Source organism: Mastigoproctus giganteus, chromosome 4 (genome assembly GCF_048544385.1).
Source record: "Mastigoproctus giganteus isolate SK-2022 chromosome 4, ASM4854438v1, whole genome shotgun sequence".
NCBI classification, from domain to species: Eukaryota; Metazoa; Arthropoda; class Arachnida; order Uropygi; family Thelyphonidae; genus Mastigoproctus; species Mastigoproctus giganteus.
The window spans coordinates 160,621,559-160,644,445 of NC_143578.1; the positions used below are offsets into that span (position 1 = coordinate 160,621,559).

Sequence of the window (22,887 nt, forward strand, 5' to 3'; positions counted from 1 at the left end):
TTCTCATTGACTGCCCCTACTATAGACAAGAGAGAACTTCAACCCTGCTGTCACTGATTAATCTTCGTAAACCAATAACTCTAGAGAATTTTATTGGTGACAAGGCAAATATTTCTGAAATTTTCAACTTCCTGAAACAAACTGAGATTTTAATAATTTCAGATTTTTCTGACTTGACGAAAATTTCTCATTTCTTTATATAATAAATGATTAGGTGCATTATAGCCAAAGCAGCTTACGTGCCATCAAACCCAACAACAACATCATGTGTTAATAGAGTTAGTATAGATTTAGTTGGTTAACAAAATTGAAACACTATATTCTCTTCAACACTGTTAACTGGGAATGTTGTATTAACAAATTTAGCAAGTTAACAGAGATCATTCGGTTACATTGTTTACAATTTAACTAAATTTATAGAGCTGGCTCAATTAGTGCAAAAGAACAGGTCTTTATCTAGATTTTACATCATTACTTATTGATTTTCCATTAAAACAAGAAGTATTGATGAAAAATCATTCTTGTAGCAAATTTAAAAAGGTCCACATCCAGTAACTGTGCAACTTTCAGCATTTGCCCAGGGAGAAATCTGTCAGCCGTGTGCAACCTGTTTCTATTCTTGGTTGGAAGGAGTTGCCAGAAAAGTACAGAGTGGGACACTTCAGTGAACATTATCCCACAGATCAGTAGTGAAATACAATCTTGAGTTGGTTAACAAAATTGAAACACTATATTCTCTTCAACACTGTTAACTGGGAATGTTGTATTAACAAATTTAGCAAGTTAACAGAGATCATTCGGTTACATTGTTTACAATTTAACTAAATTTATAGAGCTGGCTCAATTAGTGCAAAAGAACAGGTCTTTATCTAGATTTTACATCATTACTTATTGATTTTCCATTAAAACAAGAAGTATTGATGAAAAATCATTCTTGTAGCAAATTTAAAAAGGTCCACATCCAGTAACTGTGCAACTTTCAGCATTTGCCCAGGGAGAAATCTGTCAGCCGTGTGCAACCTGTTTCTATTCTTGGTTGGAAGGAGTTGCCAGAAAAGTACAGAGTGGGACACTTCAGTGAACATTATCCCACAGATCAGTAGTGAAATACATCCTATGAAAATATTTACAGTGGCAGTGAGTCTTCTTTCAAAGATTGAACTTTGAGAGAAGTGGAGCCTTGGGATTTTTAGGGATTGTGCCAGGGCCATAGTGTTGCTGATCAGAGTATACCATGTTTATGAGCTGCTCACCTGAGCAACCAGTATTCAGAAATGTACACTGGTTTCAGTGTTTTGGGGCGGGGGTCTCCCGAAGCCCATATTTCTGCTCTATACAGGACTGCTGAGTGGACAAGTGTTGTGATATACTTCCTTGTGATGCTAACATCCTTGACATAGAGGACGTGCCGCTTCACTTGCCACCTAATTTTAGCCATTTTTAAGCGAGGAACATCTAAGTGATTATGGAAGGTCAACTTGTGATCAAAGACGACTCCAAGATCATTGTGAGTCGGAACATTAGGGATCTGAGTGGCATTGTGTAGCAATGGAATCATGATACTGGCTTGATAAAGATTTAGCTGGGTTGAGACATAGCCCAAATTGGCATAAATATGCTGCAACATCATTTAGTGTCAGACAGACTGGCTGTGATGAGATTTAGTAGAGGTAATACAGCATAATATTATAGAGGTAATATAACTCATTAGTAGAGGTAATATGCATAATTAGCTTGATATCATCTGCATAGAAAATTATATCTTGTCTTTCATGTACAAGCGGAACAAGCAGAGCAATAAATAATAGGCCTGACAACACACCACCTTGTGGGACACCTTGCTTACATGGTAGTTGAAAGTTTAGGAGTGTCTGTTTGTTGGGTAGTGAGTTTAAAAATGAGGGCATGTTTCATGAAATGTGGAAGTGCCTCTGACACAGTATGAAGAGTGGTGATATCAATGGAATCATGATACATCTAAGGAGTCAAAAGCAGATTTGAAGATGAGGTAGGTAACAGCAATTTTGGCATTGTCTTGAAATGCATTTAGAATTGTAGTCATGATTGAGAGGGGGGGTTGGTAATAGTAGAGTGATTTTGTATTGCATAGTGTATTTGCGGGGATCTGTCTGCCGAAAGCTGTTTATTTAGAATAGATAGCAGGGTTTTCTCAAGAGCCTTGACGCATGTGAAATGGCCGGTAGTAATTGATGAAGATGGAATTTTAGGTATGAGTTTCAAGCTGTACACTTTCAAGCTGTACACCTGCTGAGGGAAAAAGTTCTGGTGAAGGGCTGTATTCAAGATGTTCAGTAGAGATTCTAAGATGAAAGGACTTGCACATCTGATTATAAATTGTGGCACCCCCATCAGCTCTGGAAGTGGCAGTCAGAGGTAGCATATTAATAGCTTTAATCAGCTTTTGTTGCCTAGAGATTGTGACATCTGCTAGGGCATCAGATGATGAATGAAAGTCAGTGACGTGGATGTCATATGTTTTTCTGGTTAGAGAGCCAGGACAGTTGAAGCCATTCTGTGGGATTTAAATGAGGGTAAAGCTCATTTTATTTGTTTGTATACAGCCATTTTCCACTTTGAAGAGTGTACTGAAGGTGATATTTAACTGCATGGGCCCTACTTCTATTGAATTCAGCTCTAGCTTTACAGTAAGCAATATGGTTGCGAATAACCCCAGTAGTTTTCCATATCTTGTAGAGGCCCTATTTATGGTTGAAGCAATTTCCTTCAACCAGAAACAGGACCTCCACAAGATATGGAAAACTGGACATGCTTTTGTTCTTTAAGAGATATGTACAGTTTTCAATGCAGCAGATATTGCAACAGATTTAGCCAGCATGAGATTGGCCTATGATCAGAATTGGAGCATGTTTCTGGCCCCCAGTCCAATAGTGTGTGCAGTGAAGTTTTCTGAGCAGTGCAGACAGGCTGCCAGAGTAGATCATGGGGTCTTGTCAGTGATATACAGGAATTTTGCAAGCAGGGATGAGGAGGTGATTATCCCCTTGTATAAGGCAATGGTCAGGCCATACCTGAGTACTGCATACAGGTCTGGAAGCCTCATTTTAGGAAGGATATAGAGTTGCTAGAATGAGTACAGAGAAGGGCAACAAGACTGGCAAAGGGAACAAAGCGGTGCTCTTATGACAAAAGGCTTAAGTACTGCAAATTGCAGCTTCTGGAGACTAGGCACCTGCAAGGCAATCTGATTGAGGTGTATAAGGCCTTGAATGGATTGAGCAGGCTCAATGCTGATGGGATTCTTCCTCTTGCTCAGATTACAAATCTGAGGGGGCATAGATTCAAAGGGAAAGACAGTTGTAGAATAGATGTGTTGAAGTTTGCTTTTAGCCAGTGGGTTTTTTGATTGCTGGAACAAACTTCCATCAGTTGTTGTGGATCTTTAATGGTGAAGCACCCAGATCAGCATTTTCTGTAAGTGAGAAAGATGGCGTGGTAGATTGAAGTCTCCAACAATTAGATGCTCAGCAGAGTTGTGCATATTATTAATTATCCAGCATACAGCTTCCTAGATAATAGCCTAATCTGGGACTGATGGAATATGCAGAGTGGTTAAGTCAAGTAAACAGTGGAAATTTTACCAAGGTGTTCAGAGCCTCAAAATGCCGAGACTGTCTTGATAAATGGTGTTTTAGGTTAAGAATATTGTCCTTAAAGAAGATGGCCACACCACCTCCCTTCCTAGAGCCACATGAGTCGACCTACAACACCTTGTGAATACAGTGAATGACAATAGTGTCTCCGACCAATACAACTACAGTAAATAGGAAATAGGTGAAGAGGGCCTTGAACAGTCTGACCAACTGCAATTGATTCTTTAACAGGATGAAGCTATGTTTCAGACAGCAATACAGGGCATCTGAAAGTTTCCAATTTGTTTTGTTTGTTTCTTGCATTTTGATATAGAATCTTGAGTCAGTTAGTGTGCTTGAAGGGTCACTAATGTGACCCTTCAAGCACACACTTCACCATGATTGAATTTAAATAGAAAATAGAAATAACCAGTTGCAGAGGTGACATTGTTCTAGTTCATGTTTAGAATTAGTCAACCTTCCCCCCCCCCTCCTGCAGGTCAAATTGCAGTGTGGCTAACCTAATGGAAATTATTTACACCTTATACAGCTGTAATAAAATGATCAGAAACTGCTTGTTTATCACTGGAAGCATGGAGTGACTTTGGAAAGAACAGCAAACAGTCTCCTGGGGAAATTGTTTGCTGTTCTATTTAAATAAATTTAATTAAGAGGTCTAAATAAATAATTTTTATCTAACAGGAGGTACCAGTGATAATTTACCCCTTCAGCATGAGTGCTTGATATATTTCAGCAAAATCATGATCTGTATTTAATTGCATGTACAGTATTTGTTAAATATGTAAAATGCAGTATAAGAGTTAAAAATATTTCTTTTGTTACTCATTTTACTCTCAGAATGTGATGGCTTTATGAACTCATGAGAAGTTTGTAAGATTGAGATATTTGTGAATAAAATGTCCAGTGTCAAAAATTTTTGCTAGTTAAATAGGGAGTTAATAATTGGATGTTCATAAACCAGGAGCTCACTGTATATTAATTGACTGTCTCCAATCCACATTTACAGTTTGTACAAGAAACAGTAGGAAATGCTTTTGAAGAAAAATCAAATATAGCTGAGATTTTCCTGATCCCTCGATGAATACAACTATATAACTGCATTTAACTCATCTCAATATGCAGATGACAAGCATATTTATCAAATGAATCACAGAAAGCCACATTTTGATTTTAGTTGACTTGTGCTGTAAAACTATTTCAATAGGTAAGGCTATTTGGGATAAGAATATAGAGTATTGCAGTTGGCTTGTATCCAGACCTCCAGATTCATTTTATGTGTATACTAAAGCTTCCAATAGTTGTAAGCAAGTTATTAATTATTTCGAACTACTTTGAAAAGGCTAAGAGTAGGAAATTTGCATTCTCATGTGAAGATGAACTTATAACATATTACTTTTTTCTTTAACTCAGTCTCAGCCCCAGGTAGCAAGTTATCTTCTCTGCGATTTCTACTGTGATTACATTAGAGAGATAAGTTTTTTCTTTTGTTTTCCAATATATAATAAGAGTTTTCTTATTTATGCAAGCTAACAGATCAACAAGTGATACATGTTAGGAGGATAATGATGAAGAAAGATGAAAGATGGCATTCTCACTCCAACCTGATAAATTCTCACCTTTAACAATTCTTCTCTTCCCCATTCAGTTAAAGCAGGATATTTAAATTGCAAAATCTGGCTATATATACTGAATCAAATAAGGTGTTACAACTGTCAGTGTTATGGATGCTCTCGGGCAACATGTTGGAGTGATCTTATCTGACCACTCTGTGGATCAGAAGAACACAATCAAGTAAACTGCACCTCCACTTCACAACTTTGCCCAAACTGTCATGGAAATTGCCCTTCTTTTTCGAAGACATGCAAAATGTGGATATTGGGAAAACAAATACAGAATTGCAAGGTAGAAAATAAAGTGTCTTATCCGGGAGCATGAAAACAGATACTTGCACCAAAACTTTTACGTTCCTATTCTTCAGCAGTGAAATGGCAGCAAACTATAGCCACTCAAATGGAGATGGTAATACCTCCAAATCAAACAGTGGACTGGAGTAAAATACTGTTAATGACAAAAACAACTTCACATGAAACATCCAGTGCTAAGGAGGGGGATATTTTCGTGCATGGAATGCAGAAATCAGAATTAACATCTTCGAAAACAAACAGACAGCATCTAGTAAACAGTGTAATCAGAAACATACAAACATAGACAAAATGGATACTGATGAACAGGCAGAGAATGTACTAGAACTTCACCATGCAGAAGATATTGATACACCCATCGTATTTTTCCGAAGGAAGACATATCCAAATATGATAAACGAAAGAACTCAAGAGCACAGTCAGATTCAACAAATAGCCTTGAGACCTAAATAATGCAGCATATTATACAATTGAACTGTTTTGGTTTATGTGGAAAATTGGATGAAATAAAAGATATTATTCAGCGATATAAACTGGTCTGCATTTGCCTTCATGAAACTCATCTAACACCTCAATTTTCACCCACATTTCAAATTATACAGTATTCCGGAGAGACAGAAACGATAATACAACTGCCAATGGAAGACTGGCAATTTTGGTGAATACAAATATACCAGCTAAGCAAATAACATTAAAAACCAAGCAGTAGTAGTAAGAATATCCATTGGAATTTCTGTCACAATCTCATTCCTTTATTTTCTACCAAATCTTTCTTTTTTTTATTTTCCACCAAATCTGATCAGAATTAAACAATCTTACTATGCAGCTTTAACCTCCTTATTGCCTCATGGGAGATATGAATGCTCATCACATTTGTGGGGATCTTCTCACATGGGCAGTAGGGGTAACTTGATCGAAACTTTCCTACATGATCAATACCTGAATTTACTGAACACTAGATTTCATACTTATATCAGTTTGGCTACAGGTATCACTTCTGCAATAGACTTAACAATATGTTCTCCATCAATTTATCCCAATAAGAATGATCTGTATTAAATAATCCTTACAACTGTGATCATTTTCCGATTGTATGTTCCATACAGACACAATTGATGCTTACAGAAGAAACCAGAACAGTATATAATTTTAAAAAGCTAATTGGAGTAAATATATGCAATTAATCAAGGTAGATAAGCAATTAATAGAAACCCTGCCAATAGATGATGCTGTTATATATATAAATGACCAACTGTTAGAAACATCAAAAGCTACAATACCTCAAATGAGTAAGGCAAGGCAGGTACAGTACAACTCTTGGTGGAATGCAGAATGTGTGATGGCAAAAACAAAACAAAATCGCAGAACATGGAATGTGCAACGGCAAAAACATGGAATGAATTCTGGAAATTTCCAGCTTCAGTGAATTTGATTACATATAAAAAAAGGTCAAAGCTGAAACTAGGCAAATTCAAAGAAAGGCAAAGAAAAATTCCTGCATCATGTTTGCTTCAGTACTGATTAAGAAATTGAGTCCTGGTTTGGTGTGGAAAAAAATTTGAACTTTGAATGGAAGATACCAGAGCATGTAATCTACAATTTTCCATTGGAAAGGGCAGGAGCTTTCCTCAACAGAGGAGGTATCAGAAATTCTGGCTGAATCTTTCGCTTCTTCATCAGCAGTTACAAGCTACAGCACTGATTTTCAAAAATATAAAGAACACGCTGAACTGGATAAGTTGAATTACTCTACCACTACATCTCATTCATATAATCTACCATTCCGAAAAGAGGAATAATAATAGTAATGGAGACGTGTGATGCAAGAAATCAAGCGTATGAGCTTATGTAGCATCAGCCAAAAAAAAAAAAAAAAAAAAAAATTCACACAATCATTCCCTCTAAATGTTTGTCCAGTAACTTCCTTGAATTTATTTAAGCTATCAACTTCCACAACAACAGATGTGGAAGTTGATAGCTTACCTGCACGGTGATCTGATTGAGGTGTATAAGGCCTTGAATGGGTTGAGCACGCTGAATTCTGATGGGATCCTTCCACTTGTTCAGATTACGAACCTAAGGGGGCATAAATTCAAATTAAGAAAGGACAGATGTAGAATAAATGTGCGGAAATTTGCCTTTAGCCAGTGGGTGATTAATTACTGGAACAAATTTCCATCTTTCGTTGTGGAAGTTGATAGGTTGAATAAATTTAAGGAGGAACTGGACAGGCATTTGGAGGGAATGGTGTGATTTTTTTTTTTTGGCTGATGCTGCATAAGCTCATACACTTTCTTTCTTGCATCACATGCCACTACTACTACTACTACTAGATGGAAGTTTGTTCCAGAAATTAACCACCTGCTGGCTAAAGGCAAATTTCCACACATCTATTCTACATCTGTCCTTTCTTAATTTGAATTTATGCCCCTTTAGGTTCGTAATCTGAACAAGTGGAAGGATCCCATCTGAATTCAGCGTGCTCAACCCATTCAAGGCCTTATACACCTCAATCAGATCACCGCGAAGGTGCCTAGTCTCCAGCCACTGCAATTTGCAGAACTTAAGCCTCTCTTGGTAAGAGGATCCCTTCATTCCCCTCACTAATCTTGTTGCCCTTCTCTGTACACACTCAAGCAAATCTACATCCTTCCTAAAATGAGGCCTCCAGACCTGTACGCAGTACTCAAGGCGTGGCCTGACCATTGCCTTATACAGAGGGACAATCACCTCCTTTTCCCTGCTAGCAAAATTCCTATATATCATTGACAAAACCCCATGACCTGCCCTAGCAGCCTGTCTACATTGCTCAGAAAACTTCATATCTGACTGCACAATTACTCCCAGGTCTTTTTCATTTTCTACCACCTTAAGTGTAGTACCACACAGTTGGTACGTTTCTCTGGGGTTACTTCTACCCATATGCAGTACTTTGCATTTGTCAAGGTTAAACTTCAGTTGCCACTTCTTAGCCCATCTGCCCAAATTATCTAGATCTTGTTGCAGTAGCACACTGCCATTACTGTCATTAACAACCCTGCCAACCTTCGTGTCATCTGCAAACTTCGACATTAAGCCTGATATACCTTCATCAATATCATTGATAAATATACAAAACAACAGTGGACCCAACACCGAAACCTGTGGGACTCCACTAATAACATTAGTCCACGAAGAGCAGCACCCATTGATTACCACCCTCTGTCTTCTCCCACTTAACCATCCTTTTATCCATTGTAGCAACTTACCCTTAATACCATTCTGCTCCAATTTGTACAGTAGTTTTCTATGTGAAACAGTGTCAAAAGCTTTCCTGAAATCCAAGTATATATCAAAATTATTTTTTTGCATTCAGTTCCTTTGTAACCACATCATAATATCCAATCAAATTTGTCAGACAAGACTTTCCCTTAACAGACCCATGCTGTGTCTGAATTATTCCTCAGTCTTGTCTAGATGATTCTGTAATGCATCTTTAATCAGTGACTCCATTATTTTACCCCCGAACAGAAGTTAAACTAACTGGTCTGTAATTACTTATCACCTTTCGATTCCCCTTTATGAATTGGGGATACATTTGCACATCTCCAGACCATGTGGAGCTCCCCTGAGTTGAAGGATGCTCTCATAATTATGGCTAAGGGGCTGCTTAGCTCCTTTGCTGCCTTCTTTAATATAACTGGATAGATCCCATCCACCCCAGGTGCCTTTCTTATATTTAACTTCAACAATTTCTCCTCCACTTTGCTCTCAGTTATTACAAAATCATTAAGCACCCTGCTACAATTTGATAACTTTCTGGCATTTTCCTTCCTTAATAACTCATCATGTGAATGTAGATGCAAAATACTCATTCAGTTTGTTTGCTACCTGAGCAGGATCATCAACAGTTGAACCATTGATATCAAGTGGACCAATCAGATTCATCCCTTTCCTTTTAGAGTTTATATAAGTAAAGAATCCTTGCTGTTTTTCTTAGCATTCTTTTCCAAAGCTTTCTCATAATTTGCCTTCACTTGCCAAATCTCCTTTGTGACTTGATTATAGACTAGCTTATATCTGCCATAGGCTTCTGTGTCTCCTGATAATTAATATACATCCCATTGCAAACAGACAAGAAGTAATTCTAGCCAGAACCAGAATCGGCCATACTCATTTAACCCATCTGTTCCTTTTGTCAGGGAATGACCCTCCTCAGTGTAATCATTCTCATGCACCGCTCACAGTCAAACAGATACTTCTGGAATGTACTCTATATAATAATGCTTGACTAGTGTCATTCAGTTCTCTGTCAAATTTAAAGGAAGCTTTGTTGCTTAGCCATATCATAGACGAAAAATCAAATCTCACAGAATTCTTCTTCCTAAAACGAATAAGATTGTATAGTCATTTTTAACTGCTTCTAAATCAACAAATGCAGGCAGTATGCACCACTTCCATAAGTGCAATATGGCCTAAGTAGCCATTGCACTTAAAACCCCATCAACAACAACAACAACAACAACAGCATCCCATGCATTTTTCTTTTCTGCCTTGAGTCTCATTAGTTCATTTAACAACACTTCCCACTTAGAATTTGCTGTTGGTAACATCATCAGTTGGTCCCACTGTACAGAATTTAAGAACTGTCTGAGACTACTGTAGTCACCTTTATGGAAGCAAAATCCCTTTACTTTACTCCTGATGGTAATTATATCTTTAAGTAAATCCCACATCAGTACATTGTGATCACTGTCACCTAGTGGTTCCTTTATCTGCAAATTCTTAATACACAAATGATCACTGCTGATAACCAGATCAATAGTATTACCCTCTCTGGTTGCCTCTCGAACATGCTGCTGCAGAAAATAATCATCAAATAAATCCACAAAAGTCTTGCTAGTGTGCGAGTGACCAACCCACAAGTTCCAGTCAATATCTGGAAAGTTTAAATCCCCATTATAAGACATTCTGATTTACTAGCCCATTCTGTTTCTCTGTACAATTGTTTGTTGTACTCATTAGAGTCATTAGGCCTTGACTTTCTTGCAACTATTACAAATTTGCCTAATTGTGCACCAGGTCCTGATGGCATTTATTATACTATGATACAACACCTAAACTCTGATTGCTTGGATATCCTACTAGCTCTATGTAATATAATAAATTTTTCTGAACAACTTTTATCCATCCGTATGGCAGCATGCAATTTTCCTTCCATTTCCCAAACCTGGAGAAGATCCTTCCTACACATATATTTATCACCCCGTTTCAGTGGCCATCTGCTTAGGGAAAATTCTTGAACGAATGGTGCATAACAGACTTACGTGGTTGCTGGAAAAAGAGAATGTTTTATCACCCCACCAATTTGGATTTAGGAAAAATAGATTGGGGCTTGATCTACATGTCAAAGTTAAAACAAATATTACAAACTCATTTATAAAAAAACGGAATATGGTGATGGTAAATTTAGATCTTTGAAAAAGCTTTTGACACAACATGAAGATTTACCAACAAGATCTATTTCAATTGGGATACAGAGGACAACTACTCCAATTTATAGGTAAATTCCTTACTGCCAGAACATTTCAGGTACAATATAAAGGCTGTCTATCTACAATACATATACAACAGGAAGGAGTCTACCGGGGCTCAGTATTAGGTGCAACCCTGTTTGCCCTTAGGGTGAACAATATGACAAAGGTTATACCACCTTCACTGGAAATCTATATGTGCACAGATGATCTTTCCATTTAAATAAATAAATTTTCTGTTTATAATCCAGGATGACCACACGGTCAGAAGAGTTCACAAAGTACAGAGAATACAAGAAAAAGCACTGTATTTAGCAGTCATGGGCTGGAACCCCGGTCTCTCAAACATGTGTACTTATGTACCCTGATGCCTGACCACTCAACTACAGCAACTAATTTCATTTCAATCACAAAGCATGAACACGATTGAGTGACAGCTCCAGATTATCCATATGCAAAATAGAAGCATGACAAAAAAATAATGGATAAAGAATATCTGAGAAAAAATCAGCTGTTATGCACTTCTGTAAAATCCGTGGTGTTCATCCTGAACTGGTTTTATACTTAAATAATTTTCCTCTACCTGTTGTTCAAAATTTTTCCTTCTTAGGCTTAACATTAGATAGGAAACCAAACTTTCATGAACATATATTAAGACTTTGAACTAGCTGCCTCTCAAAATTTAACATTCTGCACAGAGTATCAATAATAGCTTGTGGAGTCGACAGGTACACATTACTATAATTATATAAAACATTGCCTAGATACCATTCACCATAGTGCTCTCCACATAGCTCTAGGAGCCTTTAGAACTTCACCAGTTTATAGCTTGTATACAGATGCATCGGAACCCCCACTTACCTATAGATACGTGGAGGAACCAAAGTTGGTTCCTCCACAGTAAGTAATTACGAACTTTGGAGGAACCAACCATGCATCAATAAACTCTGCATAATTAAAAAAGATCTATGTTTATGGCGTTCTGATTCACATACAGATAGATGGGAAGAAGTTATATTGACAAGACTGTGCATTGGGCATACCTTTCTCACAGACAAACATCTACTTCTAAGAGAAGATCTCCCACTCAGCTGTCTGTCAGATACAACTTACAGTAAGGCACATCTTGATTGATTGTCCATCCTATTTGACCGTTCGTACCACCACCTTCCAATCATTAGTAAACTTGCAAGCTCCTCTGACTCTCTTTCATATACTTGATGGCAAAGCAAACCTAAGTGAGCTCTTCATGTAATTAAACATCTTTAAATAATACATACACTTTGGTATTATATCCATAAATCGTTAAAATGAACATAGTGACTCTGGCAGGCACATATTGGCCATAGTTTCCCTAGTGTCGTGAAACCTACATAACAACAAATCAATCTCAAACTTTTTTGGCCATCCCAAAAATAAAATATAATTTTGTTTTATTGTCCTAAATAATAAAAAAATGCAGTCAACGAACAAATATGTTCCTAACTCTCTGTCAAAATTGCCCTTTATGCTTCAAATTATACAGATTTAAAATGTAAACTTAAAAATCTGTCTGCATGTTGTCATTGTATTTGATGCATAATCATATCTTGGCTTCCAGAAATGTTAGAGAGAGAGAGAGAGAGAGAGAGAGAGAGAGAGAGCACGAGTGAGCTAGCTAGCTCTCTGACGACTTAATTATCATAAATTAGTGTGATGGATGCATTTGTATCATTTTTACTGTATAATTCATTCATAGTGCATGTAATGAGCAGACAGTTCACCATCAGTAAACCTCTGTGGACTTGTTTATACACCCTGTTTGTATGCCATTAATCAGAGATCTTGGCTCTTGCCATTTCAAACATATTCCATTTAATATCTCCCTTGGTTTTCTGACAGAAAGATATTGAAAGAATCTAGAACAGTCTTGATACTAAGAAGCTTCTGTGCCCCAGTGGCATTCCTGTTACTGTACTATGACTAAATATATTTTTTTCATTTATATGTGAATATGAGTATGATACAACCACTGCAAGTCAGAAAAATTCCAGGATTCAAGAAGAGTGCCAGAACTTGAAATATGTTATAACTTGTAACACAGCTCAGGCTAGATTCCAGCTTATTTTTGTCTACAATATTTATATAGCTCAATAGCTTTTACTGAAAATGCAGCAACTCTTGATAATGCTGATGGAAGTGCTGCTGGATATATACATTTACATGAAATATTTAAAAATCCAAAATCCAAATCCTGATGTTTCTGTTTAGTGACTTTCTTATGCTAAAAGGCAGTCTTAGATGGGGCCACTGAATTAGCTGATAACATTTCTTAGTATTTTAATTTTTGCAGTTATTTTCCTCCCCATTAGTTTGATAATAAAACTATTTACAGCATTTTTTTTTCTTGTTTGTTTTTTTGAGATTTTATTGTCAGGATAATAACTGAGTGAAAAACATATATCTAGCTTTTGACTTACTGTACGTTGCTTATTTTATTATAGGAAGAAGGTGAATTGCCTGATACATGGTTTATGTTCCAGAAAACAAAGTATGTTTATGATCCTGAAAAAAAAAGGTTTCAGGGTCTTGAATTTCATACAGACTTGCCATTGTCTTATTATCTGGAATGGAAGGGTTTTCAAGATGATATTGAAATGAAAGCTGCAGAAAGAAAATATGGAAAGAATGAGTATGATTTGAAAACCTTTTTTATTACTTTATATATTTGTTTTAAATCCACTGTCACATTTATACTATATAATTTGCAAAGCTAATAAAATAATTCGACCTGGCTTTATTACAAATAAAGTAACATTTACTGAATTGTAGAAGAGAATTAGATGAAAATGCAAAATAATTACTTACTAGGGGCTTTGCCCCCCTGCTCACTGCGCTTGCTTCTTTTGATAAAATAAAATAAAATACTTACAGAAGCTTTTGACACTGTGTGTGTCTGTTCCTCAGCTATGAATACATAAATACGATACATATGGAAATCAAGAATGGTACTGTGTGGTCATGCTAAATAAATAAAGTGTGCGTGCATGAGGTTTATCTAGCATGACCAGGCTAAAACAGAAGCTTGTTTTACCACAGTTAAACAAGCTTCTGTTATGTATTTTAGTATTTGTTACGTATTACCACGTAATCTGCATCCCTCTTCCCCCATTGGTTGAAAAAATATCACTATGAGGAATATTATTTTAATATATAGAAAGGAATAGAATTAATGGAATAAATGAATATGAACTTTCCAGAATATGAATTCTGGAAAGTTCTTTGACATCAGAATATATTATTTGCATTTAAGTATAATGTGTTAAATAGGATTGAGATTAATTTTGCTGCACAATTATGAAAACTATATACGTTGAAACTTATCTGCTATGAAAACTATATACTACATACTTATTATTGAAAATGGATTATTAATAAAAACCATGTAGACCTAAGCTTATCAGGTATCTTTAATGTATATTTTTTTGTTTCTTCAGGTCCACAGTAATTTCTGAAAACCATCATCAAACTTGAACAAGGATGAAATACCTGCTAGGAAAATAATGAATGAATGGCACCCAGTGTGAAATTCTGCCCCTTCTGAACAAATAACAAACTGAAACATACAGAACTTTTACAAAAAGTTCAAATGTGGAAGACCCAGCAGCATATCCTAGGATGACATTATCCGAGGATATCTTCTAATAACAGTAATTTGTGTCACTGTTGGTGAATCTGCTATTATCCTTAATGACAGACAAATTGCAGTTGGGAAACTGACAGAGGCCTGGGTTATTAGTTTTGGGAATATGCAAAGAGGTTTTTATGAAATCACATGGGTGCACTATAACCTTAGTAGCTAATGTGTTAATAATAAACAACCATACCACACACACACACATAAAAACACGTAAGGTAAGATGAGATGCATATTAGCATTAGCATTAGTAGAAGCATATGATGCAAGAAAGCAAGCTTATGCAGCATCAGCCAAAAAACAAAAAAAAACACTCCCATTTCACCCCTCCGTTCGTTCGAAATACTTGTCCAGCTGAGCCTTAAATTTATTTAGGATACCGACTTCCACGACAAGGGATGGAAGTCTGTTCCACCAAGCAATATCCGCTGGCTAAAGGCAAATTTCCACACATCTATCCTATATCTGTCTTTCCTCAATTTGAATTTATGCCCTCTCAGGTGATTATTCTGAGCAAGAGGAAGAATCCCATCGGCATTGAGCATGCTCAAACCATTCAAGGCTTTATACACCTCTATCAGATCACCTCGCCTAGTCTCCAGACACTGTAATTTGCAAAACTTAAGACTTTCTTCGTAAGAGCAACCCTTTGTTCCATTCACTTGTTGCCCTTTTCTGTACTCGATCCAGCAGCTCTACATCCTTCTTGAAATGAGGCTTCCAGACCTGTATATGGTACCCAAGGTGCGGCCTGACCATTGCCTTGTACAAGGGAATAATCTCCTCCTTATCTCTGCTAGAAAAATTCCTATATATCAATGACAATACACCATGAGCTACTCTTGCAGCCCGTCTGCACTGCTCAGAGGACTTCATACCTGCCTGCACAATACCCCCAGGTCCTTTTCATTGTCTACCACTGTAGTGTAGTACCACAGAGTTGATACATTGCTCTGGGGTTACTGTTTCCCATATGTAGTACTTTACATTTGTCAATGTTAAACTTCATTTGCCACCTCTCCATCTGCTCAACCTTTCCAGATCTTGTTGCAGCAGCATAGATTCAGTAGTGTCCTTAACAATCCTGCCAACCTTTGTATCGTCTGCAAACTTGGACATTAAGCTTGATATACCATCATCAATATTATTTATAAATACAGAAAATGATAACGGACCCAACACTGAACCCTGAGGGACTCCACTAATAACATTAGTCCACGATGAGCAGTGTCCATTGATTACCACTCTGTCTTCTGCCCCTCAACCCCTTTATCCATAGCAGCAATTTGCCTCCAATGCCACACTGCTCCAATTTGTGTAGCAGTCTTCCATGTGCAACTGTATCAAAAGCCTTTCTAAGATCCAAGTATATAATATCAAAGTTATTCCCTGCATCCAGTTCTTTTGTGACTGCATCATAGTATTCAATCAAATTGGTCAGGCAAGACTTTTCCTTAACAAAACCATGCTGTGTCCAAGCTATAACTGAAGTCTTGTCTAGATGATCCTGCAGTGCTTCTTTAACCAGTGCCTGCATTAATTTTCCTGGAACAGAAGTTAAACTCACAGGTCTATAATTACTCGTGTCAGCCTTTGATCCTCCTTTGTGAATTGTGGTCACATTTGCACATCTCCAGTCTATGGGTACCTCCCCTGAGTCCAAAGAAGCTCTCATAATTATGGCTAAGGGTTTGCTTACTTCCTTTGCTGCTTCCTTTAATATCACTGGATAGATCCCATCCACCCCAGGTGCCTTTTTTATGTTTATCCTCAACAATTTCTCCTCCACTTTCCTCTCAGTTATTACAAAATAATCTGGCTCACTGCCAGAGTTTACTTCACCTCTGGCGTTCCCCCTTCCTGAATAACTCCTCATGTGTGAATGTAGATGCAAAATACTCGTTTAGTTTGTTATCCACCTGAGCAGGATCCTCAGCTGTTGAACCATCAATATCCAGTGGACCAATCTGATTCATACCTTTCCTTCTAGAGTTTACATAGGTAAAGAACTCTTTTCTGCTTTTCTTTGCATCCTTTGCCAAGGATTTCTCATAATCTGCCTTTGCCTGCCTAATCTCCTTTGTGACTTGTTTACAGACCAGCTTATATCTATCATAGGCTTCCATGTCACCCATTAATTTAAATATATCCCATGCATTTTTATTCTCTGCCATATGTCTCATTAGTTCATCTGACATCCATTTAAGCCTAAACATTGAACAGTATTTCTTAGTTGGTATGTAAAGCTAGTAGCTTCCAAAATAAGTTCTTTGAATGCTTCCCATTTTGAATTTGCTGTTTGTAACATCATTAGTTGGTCCCACTGTATAGAATTTAAATACTGTCTCAGACCATTGTAGTCGCCTTTACGAAAGCAAAGCCGACCAGGCTAGCCAGATGGGTAAATTGCCTGCCTGGTAACCCAAAGGTCGCGGGTTCGATTCCCGCCTCGGGCTTGGATCCAAGTACTGCAAAAACCTTGGGAGGTGCATTATGGCCACAGAAGCCTATGTGCCAACAACTACCAAAAAAAAAAAAAAAAAAAAAAAACGAAAGCAAAAACCCTTCCCTTTACCCCTGATGGTAGTTACCTCTTTGAGTAAATCCCACTTTGGCACACTGTGATCACTGTCACCTTTATCTGCAGATTTTTAATGCATGAAGAATTACTACTGATAATCAGATCAAGAGTATTACTCCCTCTAGTTGCCTCCCGAACATGCTCATGCAGATAACGATCATCCAATAAATCCACAAAAGCCTTGCTAGCGTGTGAGTGACCAAACCACAGATTCCAGTCAATATCTGGGAAATTAAAATCCCCCATTATAAGACTCTCTGATTTACTGGCCCACTCTATTTCCCTGTACATTTCGTATTATACTCATCAGAGTCATTAGGCCTATAGCACACTGCTACTCTCAATTTTGATCTCCCAATGCTTATGTCACACCAAACTGACTCGACACTGCACTGTCCATCTATGTCGACTGGCTTCACTTCCTTGGATTTTATGTGTTTCTTAACTAATAGAATAACTTCTCCTCCCTATGTTGTCTATCCTTTCTGTACACATTGTACTCCCCAAATTCCAGTTTTGCATTCCTTATATCTGTGTGACACCATGTCTCTGATATCCCAACAATATCTGCTTTTGATGTTTTGAGCAATACCTCAAATTCATCAAATTTGTTTACCAAACTCCTAGCATTTGTGTACACGCAAGTATACATGCACCTGTTCCTATTCTTAGCTACCCTAACACAACCCATGTGTTTACTTGTACCGCAATGTCTCCCAGTAGTCTCTGAAATATCCTGCATCTTGTTTTCCAGGCTGCTGCTCATTCCAATAGAAGCAGTGGAAGAATCACTTTCACCTCTGCCAGTGGCTACTGTTAATCTATTAGTCCTTGTATTCCCTCAAGCTAGCAGTTTTCCGACCCACCTAACACTGCCTCGATAGCATCAGCAAATATTCTTGCACCCTTTCTATTTAAGTGTAGTCTCTCCTGTTAAGAAGTACAGACCAGGCTGAAAAATATTCTACCCCTTGTATAGTCTTTCCAGGGCCGAATTGATCGACACTGCTCTCATCATATACTCCCTCCTATCATGTCTGGGCAGAATTGCAGACACTTTCAAATCAACCCTAATTCATAGCTTTTTTTCAACAGTGACCTGTACTTGTTAAGTAATTCTGCCGGTCTCCTACTCTTAATATCATTAGTGTCAATGTACAATTATATCACCTTTTGTGCCCTTAAAAGACGATATCCGCTCTAAAACATCATCAACCTTTGCCCCTGGCAGACATACACTGGTCCTGTTCCAACTATCCTTTTTACAAAGCATGTTCCCTGTTTCCCTGACAATAGAGTCACCAACAACTACTAGTTCCTGTGGGACAAGTGCATTCTGCCTTGGGGGTTGCCGCTGTGTTGCATGGTGACCAAGTGTAAGGTCTGGTGTTGATGTGGGCAGCTGAGAGCTTGATGGGCCCCTCAATTTAGATCCTTTGAGGGCATCCACCCTGTCCTTCAAGCTCTCATATAGGCCCATAACAGCGCTGAGTTGTCGCCTGATTTCTTTACACTCCTTACATTGCGAGCGCACACAAAGACATCCCCCATGGCAATATCATGTCCCGTACCCGATTGCTCCACAAACATCAAGCAAGCAGCGCATTTTAAAAGGATGTGATTCAGAGGGCAACTGCCCCTCCCCCTCAGTTCTCCCCTGAGCCACAGCACTCCCATTAGCTTGAGCCTTTTGCTTTGCTGCTCTGGTGTGAGTCATGATTTCGATTTAATTTCAATAAAATTTCAATTTCAGTACAAAATTATAACTTGTATCACAACACAGTTATAACGCTATACATATTTTTCAGTATCGAATATTATGTACGATTTCCGTTTATATAACTTCCGTATCAAGTTATGTATTAATTAATTATGTTACGTTTGTAATCTAAGTCGTTATATGCATTTAATTAAAAAGTACAATTTAATTGACAATGAAATTTAAGAAGATTAATAGATTTTACTGATTAATTGACAATATTATATTGTATATAATGTATAAGAGATATCATCTCTAAATTGGTTGAACAGAGACAGATTGCAGCTGAAATATCTGTTGCCTCAGAAATGTCTACTAATATAAAAGAAAAAAAAATTTTTTTTAAACAGAGTTATCACTTAAGATGAGACCTGGTTCCATCTTTGTGGTCCTGAATCAGAATAACAAAGTTTACAATGGAAGAGTAGCACATCTTCACCTCCAAAGAAGCACAGTCCATGAAGGCTTCGAGCAGGCACATGATTATTACTGTTTTTTGATATGAATGGCATATATTTCTTCTCTTACTCTTATCGTTATACTGCCTTGAAAATATTACCGTGAAGCTCTAAGGAAATTGGATCAGCAAAAGACTTGATTTGAAAATTTCCAGATGGCTACTGCATGAAGACAATGCGAGAAGTTATACAGCCTCAGTTGTTGAGGAAATTATCCAAATTAAGCATTAAACAGTTCTTTCTCTTTCCTGAAGACCAGGTCTTGTCTCTTGTGACTTTTTTTCTGTTTCCTAAGCTGAAGGCCAAATTAAAAGGTTGCTATTTTTCTCTTGACACTGAGCTAATAACTGTCACTTGGTGGGTATCTTAAATTGTTTCTTATACAATTTCTTCTCTGAAATATTTAGAAAATGGATGAGGAAGCTGTGGAGATGGAACAAGTGTATTGAACTAGATGGGAGTTTTGAGGAAAAGGGGAATAGCCATCAGAATTTCCGTAAAACATAATTTTATATTTTTAATTTAATTTGTCTCTTTTTTTTTTTTTTTTTTTGATCCTGCATATATTTTTAGTTTATTGTTAGTACAGTTCTATTAGTTATAGATAAAGTAATATCAGATTATACACAGAAGTGGACTTTTTCTTTATCTGTTATTGGGGGTTCCAAAAATGCAAAGTGAATTGTATTCTGCCTTGAATTTTACTAAACTCTCTGCCTTAGCTACTGGAAGATGATTTATTCCAACAAACAACATGTTGCACAAAGACATACTTCAGCTGACCTATTACTCTATAAGATTTTATTTTAGTATCACCTCCTTCCTAGTTCATGTTTCTTCTGTGCATAAGTACCTGCCTTGTTCATTTTATTCATCTCCTTCAGGGCTTTCATATGCCTCAGTGAGTAGGTAAGCAGGGTAGGAATGGCTGGTGTGGTAGAAGTGGGTAATTTGAATAAATTTAACTAAGAACTAAAACTATTAAAATGGATGGACAGGTTATGTGGGAAGTTTTTTTGATTTATGTGTATAAGCTTGCTTTCCTGCATTGTCTGTCAATACAGTACTAATACAGACTTTATGACAGTTTTTCCTATACTCCCTTTTCAGTGTTATTAAGGAAGATTGCAAACAAGAGGTCCCTGCACTGATCCCTGAGAGGCTCCTTTGACTATCCTCTGTCCTCTATCATTCATTCAGCCTCTAATTCCAGTTTATTCAGTATTATACAGGAATTTCTCATAGGCAGGTGGTTGATTATCAAATTTTTTTCTAAAGTTTAGGTGTATAGCAGTTAACCAGATTTCTCAGGTGACTTCTCCTTCACAAACCTGTGCTATTATCTCTTTGGGATAGTTTCAGAAATATGACTCATCATGGGCTGCCTTTAAGTTTGGCAAAAATACAGCCACTATCAACACTGAAGCTATGAAGGAATAGGAGAATTGTTTAAAAAAATTTTTTTTTGTTTATATATAACCACAATGACATCTTTAATGCTAACTAATGAAACTGAACTTTTTTTTTTTTTTTTTTAGTTTCTGCTGGCCAAAATGCTTAAAGATCATAAATGAAGTGCCATATAAAAAGGCAAAACTATAATGTATCTAAAAATGCAAATCAATAAGTATCCCGACTATGTATCTAGCAAACCAAAAGGCTTGGAAAAATCTATGAACCTCCCTCTCTCTCTCTCTCTCTCTCTCTCTCTCTCTCTCTCTCTCTCTCTCTCTCTCTCTCTCTCTCTCTCTCTCTCTCTCTCTCTCATACACACACGCACACACAAACAAACTTATCCACTCTCGCACTCTTTGTACTTCCAGAAATTGCTGCTCTGGCTACTCCTTAAATTTCACCAGATTATCAAGTTTATTCCAGTGGTCAATAACATGCTGGTGGCAAAATGTAAACTTTCTGAGGTCCACTGTGTTAGTTTTCACCAGTAATATTAATGTCCATAGGTTTTTGTGTCTCATTTCAATTTAAGAATTTCACAGTTATTTTTCTGCTCTTCCCCTGGTCTTATATACCCTGATCTAATAACCCACCTCGAATTTTTTGTAGTGTCATTGCATTGTAATCCACATTTTGCTGTTTCACAAGGTGAATCGCCTCCATCTTAGAAACTTTCAAGAAGCTTATTCTCTTCCTTTAGATATGGTTTTGATAGTATTCCAAATGTAATCTTTAGTCCTTATCTTAAATTTATTGCTAGCCCTCATTATAGAAAATTCTACCAGCAATTTCCCAGCTTCACAACAAGGAGAAATAATTTTCAATTTCATTTTCAAAGTGGGGACTACTCTTGACTTCTTAGGTCACTTCCTCCCTCATTTGACTTTGCAGATAGAGACACTAAGTTCGTTGCAAAAATGAGTAAAACACACTCAGCTGCTGGTTTGAGAACAGGCAAAATTAAAAATTATGTTCCCCTGAGATTTAAAAATGGCTGCTATGTGATCTTTAACAAGCATGCCACTTAAAACAACCCCCCCTTTCCACTTGTTTAATTAATCTGTTTAGCTATTTTTAAAAGAACCACTTGTGAGTTAGACATAATTTTGACATTGTTTATTTAGACTTTGCAAAGCCTTTGACTATCGTGCACACAGGGTTACTGTATAAGCTGGAACTTGTCATTTATTATGGACACGTCCCTTTAATATGGATCACATGATGGCTTCAGGATAGGAGGCATAGGATTGTGATTATTAAGTTATTTTTTATATCGAACTGGAGTTACAAGTGAATCCCTCAAAGTTTAGTGCTGGGACTACTGTTGTTTTTGATTTTTTTTAAATGATAGTGTTTTGAAGGATTGCTGATGCAATGTCAGAATTCGTATACAGTATCATCATTAGGGGCGTGGGGTGCCTCCGTAGCCAGGTGGGAAGGAGCAGCAGTGCGTAGCACATGCTTCTTGATTAGACCGGGGTTCGAGCCCGTCACCACCAAATACGGAGGATGCGGAAAGGTCAGGGAATGACCACCGCATATCCCGGAGCAATATGGCCTTAGTTGCTAATGCTCCTAAAATCCAAATAACAAACAACAAACATTAGGGGCGTGATCAGTGGTTGGCTCCAAGTGGTGCTCTTTCAGAACAACTTGAACAGACTTCGGGATAAGCAATATTTTAATGCTACAAAATGCAAGATTTTATTTGTGGAAAATAACAATTCCAAAAATCATTTTCACATTAGGAGGAGGGAAATTTGCAAGTTGTGATGCAGACATATGAAGTTCTGCCTACATCATAAGAGCTGCAAGTTGGGCCTATGATGTCTTATTGATGTCGATCATTGGCTGATAATTTACTTGTAAATAGGCAGATCATAATGCCACT

The 22,887-nt window shown here is 37.3% G+C and overlaps 1 protein-coding gene across 1 annotated transcript in view; it reads left to right on the forward strand.

The window, feature by feature from the left end:
• Positions 1–22,887, forward strand: part of LOC150087146 (endoplasmic reticulum transmembrane helix translocase) — a 760,787-nt gene that overhangs the window by 74,787 nt on the left and 663,113 nt on the right. The window contains exon 3 of the mRNA XM_090371851.1: positions 13,551–13,738. Coding sequence (XP_090227977.1) covers positions 13,551–13,738 — 188 coding nt within the window. The remainder of the gene's footprint in view (positions 1–13,550; positions 13,739–22,887) is intronic.